The sequence below is a fragment of the Psammomys obesus genome, unplaced genomic scaffold (assembly GCF_907164565.1).
Source record: "Psammomys obesus unplaced genomic scaffold, mPsaObe1.curated_primary_1811, whole genome shotgun sequence".
Classification (NCBI taxonomy): Eukaryota; Metazoa; Chordata; class Mammalia; order Rodentia; family Muridae; genus Psammomys; species Psammomys obesus.
This window is the reverse complement of record NW_026594197.1, coordinates 17,972-31,374: the sequence shown is the minus strand read 5'-3', so window position 1 is coordinate 31,374 and position 13,403 is coordinate 17,972. Positions and strand designations below refer to the sequence as shown.

Sequence of the window (13,403 nt, the reverse complement as noted above, 5' to 3'; positions counted from 1 at the left end):
CACACACACACACACACACACACACACACACACACACACACACACACTTGCCACGGGACATCTATTTAAAGTTTGAAAGCCATCTCCGATGTGCAAATGCCCAGACTTAGAGAGGCGTCTTTATTTTATGTAAGACTACCGTTCAGTGTGTTTCATAGTTCCGCAGTGTAGTCGCCTCTTTTACAATGCCTGGGCTAAGAGAGGAAAAAGTCTTTAAGTGGAGTCATTCTTCTGCATTGGGAAGAAGAAGCAGGAAAAGACAAAAGTCATCAAAACCCTAGTGGAAAGGGTCTAAAAAATAGAAAAAAGACAAAACTGTCCTGTACTGCACAAGCTCTCTGCTTTCCTGGTCGAGGTACAAGACTTTCCCTAGCCACGAGGTGGGAAAACCCGCCCTGAGTCCTGCAGGAACCGCAGCAGCCTTGGTGTGCTCTACCAACGCAGGAGAGCGCTGCCCTCTAGCGACCAAAATAGAGGAGACGCAGTTCAGATTGCGCCTCTCCGGATCTGCGAGGAGGCAGGAGCCGGGAAAGCCTTGAGACCCTCTCTTGATGAATCTCGAACTGTTTGTAATAGACTCGTAGGACGAGGGAGATAGACGCAAGCAAAGGGAAAATTAAGAGAGTGAGAGGCGAGATAGACCCGGTAATGGATCCAAAGAAGAGAGACGATGAATGGTTAAAAACAGCTTCTGAGGCCAGACAGGTTAAGTGATTTTATCCATTATTCCAGATGATTCTGTCCTACGCCGTGCCTCCCCGCTCGAGGGCTGACATAACAGCTTCTTACCTCGGCTGCTTTAAAAAAGAAAAAGAAAAAAAAAAAAAAGTCCGAGGCTTTGACAATAGACGACGTAAGATCTAAGCTTCCTGACCATCTACAGACCCGGGAAGTTGGGGGCGGGGGGGCGGTAATGGGGGCGAGGACTACGCTGCAAGTGCCAGCCTCCCCTTCTGCCCCCCGGGCCTCTCTTGCGGTGTCACGGCGGACAAAACGTGCAAGACCCGGACCACGGTGTCCAGGACAACTTTCCTCATTGTTACCTCCACACCATGCTCCTGACATACTGACATCACACCTCTCCGACACCCCCACCCCTTATTCAACAAACACATCCCCTCATAATAGTCTTGTTCAGCACGCTGGGGACAGAAAGGCTGAGGCCAAAAGCCTCCTAGGTAGCCAGGGAGTGATCCCTCCTGCGGACCTGGAGGACAAGTTTCCCACAACCTGTTTTGTTGTTGTTGTTGTGTTTTTTTGTTTGTTTGTTTGGTTGGTTGGTTGATTGGTCGGTTAGTTTTGGTTTGGGGGGTTGTTTGTTTGGGGCGGGGTGTTTGGTTTTCTGCACTGGAGCCACTGCTTCTGTAGCTGGAGATCTCACTGATCCAAAGGAGGACCTGTAAGGTCTCCAGGACGTTTCAATGGCTGATTTCCGTATAACCATTAACTGAGTGCCTACTGTGTGCTATTAGACAGCAAGAGAGTCGGGGCAGATGGGTGAAATTTTACGACTTTCAGAGACTTGTGCAGGATGCCTGCAGTCCGCCTGAAGAGGAGGTGAGGGGACCGGTCAGATTCACCCAATCCGAGGGTGTCCAACTTCTTCCCCAAAACCCAAAGTCCTCCCTCTGCCCTTCCCAACGCGCCCACCCACGGTGCCACCAAAGTGAATCACACAGGGAACGCAGTTTGCCCTCCGCGTCCCCCGCCCCTCAGTTCCTCCCTGAGCGGTGGGGAGGAGAGGGGAGCCTCCGGCGCCCACTCGCACCCGCCACCTTGGGGGGGGGGGGGACCTCGTGCTGCGGGGACGTCCCCTCCCCTCCCGCCGGGCGTCGGCGAGGGCTGGCGTAGGGCCTGCGTCAGCTGCAGCCCGCCGGCGATTGGGGCGCGCGCGCCTCCTTCGGTTCGGGGGCTAATTATAAAGTGCCCGTGGCCGCCACCAGCAGCTCCGGAGAGCGAGGCAGGCGCCCCCTAGCCCTGCAGCCCAGCGACGGCGAGGTCCCGAGCTGCCCCGGGGCCCTGCCCAGCTCCCCACACTTGCCTTCTCTCTCTCTCTCTCTCTCTTGCAGAGTGCCAGCCAGGGGAACAGCTCTTCCAGCAGCCTGCTCCATCAGGACAGCGGCCGAGTGAGTGGCTTTGCCCCAAGTCGCCCGTCCCCTCCTTGCACGCCTTCGCCCGGCCTTCTCGACGTTCCCCATTGCCAGGGGCGTCCGGCTCCTACTCCCCAAAGCCCCCGCTCTCCAGCCGTGAGTTCCAGTGTTCGCGCCAGAATCTTGCCCTATGCAACCGACGCACCGGGGGAGACAGGATGCCCCAGGGGAAGACAGGACGCCCTCCGAAGGACAGGATGCCAACGGGAGGGCAGGACTCCCCGGGAAAGACGGGATGCCTCCAGGAGGGCACGGGGAACCTGCCGTCCCTGAGTCACCCCACCCGGGGAAAGGTTGGGTTGTGGGAGGGGCTCAGAGAGAACGGTCCCTGCGGGTCTTCCTCGACGACCTCCCACCCAGCAAGGTTCTCTCTGGGAGAACCTTTTCAGAGGAGGGACGGGTCCCCACACGTGCGTCCTTCTTTCCTACAGCCCATGGCGCGGTTCCTGACACTTTGCACCTGGCTGCTGGCGCTTGGGTCCTGCTTCCTGGCTACCGTGCAGTCGGAATGCAGCCAGGACTGCGCCAAATGCAGCTACCGCCTGGTGCGCCCCGGCGACCTCAACTTCCTGGTGAGTTGAATTCAATTCGCGGTGAGGGATGGCTTGGGCTGAACCCCCGCGGCCAGCCTCTCAGACCCCTAGCCGTCACTTGGCGCTGGAAGATGCGCAGCAGCAGCGTTTGTTGACTTTAAGTGACCTGGCGCTTCCAAAACGTTGACCCCAGGGCACGCTGCCTCCCAGTTTTGGAACCAGCTGATCTGGAACCCTTGAAGAGCTAAGGTTATCTATCTCCACATTGACTAGTTTTGTTTTGTCCCTGAGGGGTGCGGGAACCCCAAGAAGTGTTCTGTTCAGTACCTCGGAGAGCACTTCGTCTAGGCTGTTAGTCAACCCAACTTTTAACACCCAAGCCCAGGGCCTTTAAAACAAACACCCTTCCTGCCAAGAATGTAATGTTGTTGTTGTGCCGCACTTCCGCCTTCCCCTGAAACCCACTCTCCACTTCCCCCCACCCCCATTGCTCTTCTTGGGCTCCCTTAGCTTGAGTCCCTCCTCTCTGGATAGGAAAAAGATAAGGGGAGAGGTAGAGAATTGCCAGAAGAGGCCAGGAAGAACTCATTAATAGCCCCAGGAGCAAGGGAAAACAGAATTCCCCTTTGCCTTGTTTTGACTGCACTTTTGTAATGACGGCTAAAATGACACTTTGATTCAGCTGTGAGAAGGGCACGGGAGAGATGGCCACCGAAGTGATCGCGCAGGGAAAGCTCTGGTGTCAGTCCAAAGATAGCCTGACCCACACAGGAGCTAGGGGAGACAAAATGGCTGTTCTCTTCATCATAGTCCACAGGCTTTACCGAGTGGTGTTCCTCTAGGTCTGAACCTGAACAATTGAAATCCCAAAGGCTTCATTTTTACTCTCGGAATGGTTGCTTTCCCTGTCTTTGAAATTCATTGATAGTTTAAGAGACTCAGCTTACACTTGAGCCTTGGAGAAAGCTTCACGTTTCTGAGATTCTTGAAATAGAGAAGAAACAAGGGGCCCCCAAGTCCAAGCCGGTATTTCCAGTTAGAGGTTTGCTTCCTTTGAATGTTTGAACACATGATGTATTCCAGATGAGGTAGACTAACTGGGCGGGAGGTGCTGTGTATTCAAGGGGGGGGGGGGGGGGGGGGGGGTCCATATTAAACAGGAGCAGTGATCTCAGCTTTCTTCTGTCTCCTGTAGCCACGAGCATGTCAGGATTTCCTAAAAACTGAGTGAGTGAAAATAAGAATCAACCTTGTCAATAATGGTCTTCATTCTCGGGAAGATCACCATCTAGCTCCTGAATTCTGGGGCACAGCCACAGGCATATTTTTTTAGGTCGTCATAGGCATGGTAGCTATACCCCTACCCTGTGTTGGACGAGCAAAGAACCCAACATGAAGCATAAGGTTCTCTGTCATTTATGTGACGTTGATTGAATTCTAGGAGTTATAATCTGACCTCAAATAATAGTAGATTTAAGAAATCATATGGTCTGGGGACTCATGTAACTCATGTAGGCATTTAATAATACCTAATCAAGAGAACGTCACCCACCTGTTCAGTCCACCAAATTCAGTAATGACGCTCATCTTCCTTTTCCATTGTTGATGAGCAGGAGTGGAGGTCCTTATATGGCAACTAGCCCACTAACCGCAGAAAAACTTGCTCTGTTTTGTTTTGTTTTGTTTTCTCATGCCAATCATCATTTAACAGGATTGCGGTAGCTTGGGGGGGGTCACCCCCTCCCCTGCTTTCCCTTAACAAAGTTACATCCTTGTTATTGTAGCTCTCAGCTCTCATCTTTGGTGCAGATGACGGAAAGCACAAATAGTACAGACAGGTTAGGGGAAAGCCACTTCAATTCAAAAAACCTTTTCAGGAGAATTTGGTATGAGTAGTTTGGCTTTCTTTGCAGCACACAATTTCTCACTGACAGAGATGTAAGTTAATGCTCAAATATTGTTAAAATGATGGCAGTTCTGAAATATTTTTAGCTAGAATTTATGGGCAAAATGAGGTTCCCCAGCCAAAGGTAGGTAGTAAGTTAGTAAATGTTTACCATACTCTACCATGAGACAGTGTAATGGGTACCAAGAGGAAAGGGCATGCCTTGACAGCTGTCTAAAAGACACCATTCAGGGTGCTCTAGACCACAGAACTTGGTGTGTGTCAAGGGCCTCTGAAGCTACGTGAATAACATTGATTTTGGCAAAGAGATCATGGAAATACATTTTTAAAGAGAAAATCTATTGCCACTTGAACATCTTAAGCCTTTAATCATATATTTTTCAAGAATAAAATGAAATTATTTTAATTAGTTTCTCTTTAGTCTTTACATACTCATATATATTTAATTATTTTCATATACAAAAAGCTAAAATAACCTTGAGAGTTGGCTAACTATGTTTGCAGAAGATTTTGTTGCATGAATAAAAGACTTCTGTTGTGAAAATAATGTGTGTATTTAATATAGACAAATGAAATTGTAAGTGGCAAGAAAGATCGTGGACTTTCTGTCTAAATCAAGGAACAGTATACTGGAGTCTGTAAGGAGATTTCAGAAAGTTGTGATGCCCCTGAAATGCTTAGGAACGTCACAGGATTTTGTACTGTTATCTAATTTTCATTAGTTAGTTTTCATTATCTAAGTTTCAATAGTTAGTTTTATTGTAGGCAAGCATTTAAATAAAAAAATAGTCTGAACATGGTCATTTAAGATATATAGCTTAAAGTTTATCATGGCTTGAGTTTAATTATTCTATAATAAGAAAGTAGTGATTACATAATGCTAATTCCTCCTTTATTAAAGAATATGACTATATTGGAAAAGGTGCTTCATGCACTTTAATCTGAAGAAAATAATATGAATAATCTGTGCATTTGCCTTTAAGGAATATGCAGCCTCTGGTTTAAAATGATGAAGGTCTGCTTTAATCAGCCAAGAAAAAAGCAGAGGATCAAAACATCTTAATTTTTAACCAGTCATTACATCGGGATTTAAATAATTCATAACACATAAGTGTGTTGTAGTGTTTTGAATGGCTTTCTCTTTAAACTTCTTTTAAAATTGTAGGGTTTGTTTTTTCAGGGAGAATGAGTCTGACCGTGATACGGAGCACTCGTTAGTAAATCTCATATGTCTCATTAATAAAGGTTGTCTTTCTGAGACATAGGTACGGAGGGAAATTTTAGGAAATATCCCTAATCATATATACAGAAATTTTTCCCTTGGGGATGAAAAAGTCTCAAACAAGATAGCATCTTCGGAAGGAGACAGTGTGGTGGGATTGGCTTCTGCAGGCAGCCACAGGAATGAGAATCAAGGATGTATCCCTTGAAACACTGGGATGGCAGCATGTAGCATAAGTTCTCTAACAAGACTCTATTGCCCTCTCCCTCCTTTTTGCCAGTGCTCCTGGTTCATTGCTAGTTCAGTTAGAGAGATCGCTTTGAGAGAGTGGAGGTGGCCTTTCTCTGTGGCAGATAACAGGGTCTCTTTTAACCATTCTTCACCTTGTCTTCACAGGCTTGCACCCTGGAATGCGAAGGGCAACTGCCCTCCATCAAAATCTGGGAGACCTGCAAGGATCTCCTGCAAGTGTCCAGGCCTGAGTTCCCTTGGGATAACATCGAAATGTTCAAAGACAGCAGCAAACAGGATGACGGCCCCTTGCTAGCCAAGAAGTACGGAGGGTTCATGAAAAGGTATGGAGGCTTCATGAAGAAGATGGATGAGCTTTATCCCGTGGAGCCAGAAGAAGAAGCGAACGGAGGTGAGAATCTTGCCAAGAGGTATGGTGGCTTCATGAAGAAGGATGCAGATGAGGGAGACTCACTGGCCAACTCCTCCAACCTGCTGAAAGAGCTGCTGGGAACAGGAGACAGCCGTGCCAAAGAGAGCCACCACCAGGAGAGCACCGACAGCGATGATGACGGCGTGAGCAAGAGGTATGGCGGCTTCATGAGAGGCCTCAAGAGAAGCCCCCAGCTGGAAGATGAAGCGAAAGAGCTGCAGAAGCGCTACGGGGGCTTCATGAGAAGGGTGGGCCGTCCAGAGTGGTGGATGGACTACCAGAAGAGGTATGGAGGTTTCCTGAAACGCTTCGCTGAGTCTCTGCCATCCGATGAAGAAGGAGAAAGTTACTCTAAGGAAGTTCCTGAGATAGAAAAGAGATATGGGGGATTTATGCGATTTTGAAGCTCTTTCCCAGCAATGACCCCAGGCCCCCGGCAGCCTGCTCCAGCCCCGTGAACAACTGCTTCATCATTGGTGTCTGTTGTCACGTGCTGCTTGTGCTGTGTAGTTGCCCTCATGATCTGGAGAACTACGCTTCCTGAAAGCCGTGGTTTCAGGGATCTGTGTTCTTTTGAGTCTTGAAGCTTGGTCTGTTGCAGCTATCTTGTCATCATGCTGAAATCATTCTGTTGCCTCATTCCTTACTTTTGACAAAACGTCAATAAATGCTTGTCTGTATATAAACATAATAAACCCATTACCCCAACTGCACAATGCTCTTGCAAGAACTGGCTGTCGTTTGTCTGTGGGTGGTCACAGTAAGTGCTAGGTTTACAGTGCTATCAACTGCTATGACAGGATGGTCACTGGCCTCTTTCTCTCTCCTGACCCAAGGTCCAGAACATTCTTTATAATTTAACTCTTTATTTGTATGTGAGCTCAAAATAAGTAAATGCAACTGGAACAGAATTAGATGCAAAGACAATTTAACCCTGTTTTATACATACGGAAAGTGAAGGCCAGAATGGTTAAGTGCTTGGTCAAATTTTGGTCAGGAGTTGAAACAGGCTTGAGATGAAAGCCCTAAACTTTTTGTCCCCAGTCAATATCTGTTACACCCCAGATCCTCATCCAGGACTCCAGAAAGGACAGGAATGACTTGGGGCTACAGTGTGTTCACCATTGCTCACCCTTCACCATGGCCATGGTAGACGCTCCAGTAGCTAATAAATGAGTGAATGAAGTGGATAAATAAGTTCATTGACAACCAGACAATCCAAAAGGGTACTGCGGCTCTTGTGAAACAAAACCTCAAGACACAAGGGGCTGGTGGATATTTCACATTAACAAAGGTGTTTAAGGCAGCATTCTGATTCCAAAAAAACAAAACCAAAACTATTATTTTCACTTATCTAGCTGAAACTTCAGACAGTACCACCCACCCACTCACTTTCCCAGAATCCCCATCAACCTTTTATCTTGTGCCCCTCAGAAAAGGTCCCATTTCAAGACAGCAGAGGCTGAGCAGTCCTCTGGGGTTCCCACCCAGCATTCCCAGTTCCAACCTGTGTGGTTCCCCTGACAAGGCAACCGGCCCTCCTGACCCCAGGAGCCCATCCCAAAAGCCTAGCCCTAGTGAGACTTCTCCTGATCAGCTCAGGGTGTCACAGGTCCCCAGCCTTAAGAATCACTGCCGCCACAGAGCCTAACTTTTTTCTCTCAGGAAGAGCCCAGAGAACTCTGCATTTCCAGTGAGATGCCAGTAATAGAAATGGCATACAGAAGGAAGTGAGTGAGAAACAGCTGCCTGCCCTGGGGATCGGCACCAGAAACAAAGGCTGGGCTGGGCTATGTCACAGGTGTCCGGCACCATTTCAGCTAGGGACTATTGCCTCGTTTGGAAAAGCCAGCTCCATGTTGGCAGGTGTTTGCAACAAGATGTTAAACTCAGATTTAAAAAAAAAAAAAATACCCTATGTCTTTATCGCTGCCAATTGGTTCCATTTAAGACAGAGTGAGTACCGCATGTGTTCTCATACACCTGCAATTCTAGCCCTTGGGAGGGAGACCAGAGTGGCACAAGTTTATTGGCAAGTTGGGCCACCTGGCAAAATGCAGGTCAGTCTGAGATTACTGCTATATCAAGACTAGGTGTGAAGCAAAAAAAAAGTATGGAGTCAAACAAAACTAGCTTTAGATTCAAAAGATGTGACACTGGTATTTTGAAAGAAAAAAAAAATGCCATCTAATTCTCTCCCCTGGAGGAAAGCGTTTGAACCCAACCTTGGAAGCAAGAATCCAACCCACATTATCCGAAAGTGAGGTAACACTGCTTTTGCCTTCCTCACAATACATTACCCTAGGAGAATGCAATGTGTATGTATGTTCGCATTCTGATCAGTCTGAGAAAATGGCAAAGAGCATGGGTGGACAGATTATTTTGCAAACCAAGCACATCCAAGAAGCCTTTCTTTCCTACTTGGGGCTACTCTATAAACTGGGCCAACATGCCATTGATAGTATCAGCCGCCTGCCACGCCATTTCATCGCTTACCTCCCATGTCAGAGACCACACGACATCTCCAGTTGGACAACCTCACAGACTGGTACAGAGCCAGGATCTCAAAAAGTGTTCTGCTGTACAGGGGAGGAATTAACAAAGCAGAGGCACTGGGAAGTAGGAAGCCAGAAAAGATTAATGAGAGGATTTTTTTTTTCTTTTTACATCTAGATTACACTGCCCTGAGGCCAGGTGAAATATCCCATGGTACACCATCCCAGGACTAGGGCTGATGACTCCAGGTTGCTTTGTAGGCCCCTCTCAGTGTCCAGATGGTCCTTCTGTTGCCCAGCCTCCAACTTACAGTTTCATCGCTAGAATGTTGCTTTAACTCTTAAGGGCCTGGATATTTTCAAGAATTTTTTATTTAAATAATGAAGGACTGCTGTGTAAGGCTACCTTAGACACTCCTGTCAGGGCAGAAACCTAGGCTTTGAATGCAGCCCTCAATATGTGTTGAGCAATAAGCTAGAGTTAAGACTCCGGAAACAGCTGCCTGAGAAGAGCTGAGAGAAGAGTAGAAGAGGAGTGAAGATTACATCGCCTGCAGAGGGCGCTGCTGCTCCATTCTGATCCTGCCTATCCATAACCCCACCAGACAGCTTGAGATTCTTAGGGCTCCTTGTGAGAGTTAATAACACGCGAGCCCTGACACCAGCTGGCTTGCATGGAAATTCCTGGCAGCGACAGGACTGAAGCTAGTTCTCCCTGCCTTTCTCCCTTGCTCTCCATAAGGTTGTAACCAGCACACAGGTCAAACAAAACAAAATCCTTAAGGCAGAGACCGCATGCTGTCACACTGAGACTGGCACATCTGTTTCTCGACCTTCCATGTCTTCAGGTGGATGGTGGACACGCCAGAGCCTGCCCATGTCAGCTTGGTTCTTCGGGGAGGTAATGGTGTCTGAGCTCACCTTTGGGCTCTTTTCTGGGGTTATGTCCTCCATGACAGCAGCTGCTTGCAGATCCCTCTTAATCCTCGTTCATTTTTTCCTTGGTCACCACACGAATGGCTAGCCCATGTAATCAGTTACTCACATGCCACCATACATCTGTCTGGCTAAACCACCGAAGGAATAACACTAAGAGTGGACCTCAGTCTAAACTGGATTCTGCGTGACTATGTGCTGCCGTTGGGTTCTTGACTTTGAAAAGAAGGTCATGTGGATGAAGTGTGTTGACAGAGAGAGAGGCGGGCAGACATAGGTAATACAAAAGAAATGTCTGTACTTGTCACTATATTTGCTATGAACCTGAAACTGCTCTTTTTAAAAGATCATTGGTTTGATCCCAAAACAAATAGCATAAAGAGCCTGAGCCTTATTGTTATATGGGCTTAAAGAAGATGGGAGGTATGCACTGTTCTTGCAATATTTGCATTTGCCTTTTTTTTTCTGAAATTTATAGAGAACCCATATAAAGCAATTTATTCATTCGCTGACCAAATGAATGAATCCCACTGCACAGTTATCTGGTGAGAGAGAGTTCCAGGACAAAAAGAAGATGTGTAGCCTGATGTGACAAACAAATACAGAAAAGCTTGACTTTCGTCCATCTCTTGCAGCCTCTAGAGAGGAAAGACATCATGGTGGGAGTATGTAGGGAGAAAACCTTATCAGTCAGGAAGCAGAAGAAAAACACTGGAGTCCTCCAATCCATATTGATGACTTGACTCCAACATGGAAGGCCCTCCTAAGGATTCTTCTACCTACCAGTACAACCCAAGGCCAAGCCCTTAACACACAAACCATCAAGGGATACTCAGCATCCAAATTAAGTCACACACCCATGAGCCACCACCCAAGCAGTAAGCTAAACAATAACAACTACTGCTCCAAACTCTTCTCGAGGCCCCTTCTGAGGACTAGCTCCTCATTTCTCACCCACACTTCCAAGTAAAGTGTTAAACGTCACATGAATTGAATTTGTCAGTGACTCCAATTGTAGTAATGAGGTTTCATGAACTTGCAAAAACTGTGGTTTATTATCTTTATTGTTAGTGTCATTTTGTATGACACTTATTAAGTCTGCTTCCTTGACCAGAGACCAGCATCTATCAGTGAGCAACAGGTGAGGACCCTCCCCCAGTCACTAGTCTGCCAGAGCCTAGCAGCAGCAGTGGCATGGTCTGCCCAGGGCCCTCTGAACTCCACTTCCCTGGTGGGCCCCTTACCCAGGTTCCCCATCTAGCACCATCTCCTGAGACCTACCCTGACCTGTGGCCCCAAAGACCAACACTGATCATGGAACAGCAGGTAAGAAACCACTCCCCAGCTCCTAGCCTCTAAAAGGCTGCCATCAGCAGCAGCAAGAACTTCCCAGGGCCCTATGTGCTCTACTTCCCCAGTGGACCCCACACCCCAGTTCCCAGACTGAAGCCATTTCCTGCTACCTACTCCAAACCCTGAGACCAGCACCCATCAGGGAGTAGTAGTTCCCTGGCTAGCACAATTTCCAGGCCCCAACTGCAACCTGTTCGGAAGCAGCAGGAGCCATCAGCGAGCAGCAGAGACCAGCAGCCATCAGGGAGCAACAGAGAAAGATACCCATCAGGAACCATCAGAATCAGGGAGCTATCAAGGCATACCAGGCCCATTTCCACCTGCAATCGCAGAGAGCAATAGCCACCAGAGCCTACCAGTTCTCCCTATATACCTGAAGACCTACTACCACACAGGCCAGAGAACTGCTGCAATCTGGGACCACAAGCTTTACCTACAACCCCAGAGATCTACTACCATTAGAAACCACCAGTCCTGCTAACACCAGAGACATGGCTAGAGGTCAGTATAAGAACACAAGCAACAAATCCCGGGGCCATATGACACCACTGGAACCCAACTATGCAACCACAGAAAGCCCGGAAAATACTATAAAACCTGAAGAAAAAAAAAAAAAAAAAAAAGATCTTAAAACTGAGGTTATGAAAATTATGGGGGACTTAAAAGAGGAAAATAAACCCATCCAAGAAATGCAGGAAAATACAAACAGTTGAAGGAATTTAATAAATCCCTTAAAAAAAAATACAGGAAAATGCAAACCGGAGAAGGAAATGAATAAAACTCTCCAAAACCTAAAAATGGAAATAGAAGCAACAAAGAAAACACAACCTGAGGCAATCCTGGAGATGGAAAACTTAGGGAAGAGAACAGAAAATACAGACACAAGCATCACCAACAGCAGAGACTCTCAGGTGTGCAAGACACAATTGAAAAAATAGATACAGCAGTCAAAGAAAACATTAAATCTAAAAAGTTCCTGATGCAAAATATGCAAGAAATCTAGGATGCTATGAAAATATCAAACCTAAGAATAATAGGGATAGAAGAAGGATAAGACTCCCAGCCCCAAGGCCCAGAAAATATTTTCAACAAAATCGTAGAAAACTTTCTCAACCCAAAAAAGAGAGATGCCTATAAACATACAAGAAGCTTATAGAAGACCAAATAGACTGAACCAGAAAAGAAAATTCCCCCACCACATAATAATCAAAACACAAAATGTGCAGAACATATATATATTATATAAAAGCTGCAAGGGAAGAGGACCAAGTCACACATAAAGGCAGACCTATCAGAATTACATCTGACTTCTCACCAGAAACCCTAAAATTAAGAAGGGCTTGGGCAGATGTCATACAGACACTAGGAGAACAAAGATGTCAGCCTCGACTACTACACCCAGCAAAACTTTTAATCATGATAGATGGAGAAAACAAGATAGTCCACAGCAAAAACAAATTAAGCAATATTTATCCACATACCCAGCCCTACAGAAGATACTAGAGAAAATACTCTAACCCAAAAAGGCTAACTCCCAGGAAAAGACAGGAAATAAATAACCCCACAAGAGCAAAACCAAAAGAGGAAGCATACAACACAGACATACACACACACACACTACCACCACCAACATCAAAATAACAGGAAAAAAACAACCACTGGTCATTAATATCACTCAACATCAATGGCCTCAATTCACCAATAAAAAGATACAAGCTAACAAAATAGATGCATCAATGGGACCTATCATTCTGTTGTATACAAGAAACATATCTCAGCAATAAAGATAGATATTACTTAAGAATAAAGGGCTAGATACAAACAAGCAAAACAGACCAAGCAAGCAGACCCAAGAAGTAAGCTGGAGTAGCCATCCTAGTATCTAATAAAATAGACTTTCATCCAAAATTAATCAAAAGAGATGGAGAAGGACACTTCATATTCATCAAAAGAAAAATCCACCAAGATAACATCTCAATTCTGAACATATATGCCTCAAATGCAAGGGTATCCACATTAAAAAAAAAACATTACTAAAGCTTAAATCTTACATCAAACCCCAACCATTAATAGTAGGAGACTTCAACACTCCCCTCTCACCAATGGACAGATCATCAAGATAGAAACTAAACAGAGAAATTACA

At 46.4% G+C, this 13,403-nt stretch overlaps 1 protein-coding gene across 2 annotated transcripts; it reads left to right on the top strand.

Moving 5' to 3' along the window:
* The first annotated feature begins 1,860 nt into the window (after nt 1-1,860).
* Nucleotides 1,861-7,215, top strand: Penk (proenkephalin). 2 transcript variants are annotated; one of them, XM_055618085.1, is made up of 3 exons: nt 1,861-2,246; nt 2,582-2,722; nt 6,208-7,215. In XM_055618085.1, exons 2-3 carry the CDS (start codon nt 2,585-2,587, stop codon nt 6,877-6,879), a joined length of 810 nt encoding a protein of 269 aa, XP_055474060.1. In that variant the 5' UTR covers nt 1,861-2,246; nt 2,582-2,584; the 3' UTR covers nt 6,880-7,215. The 2 variants fall into 2 exon arrangements, with proteins under 2 accessions (XP_055474060.1, XP_055474059.1); XM_055618084.1 differs by having other exon boundaries at nt 1,862-2,126.
* The last annotated feature ends 6,188 nt before the right edge of the window (nt 7,216-13,403 follow it).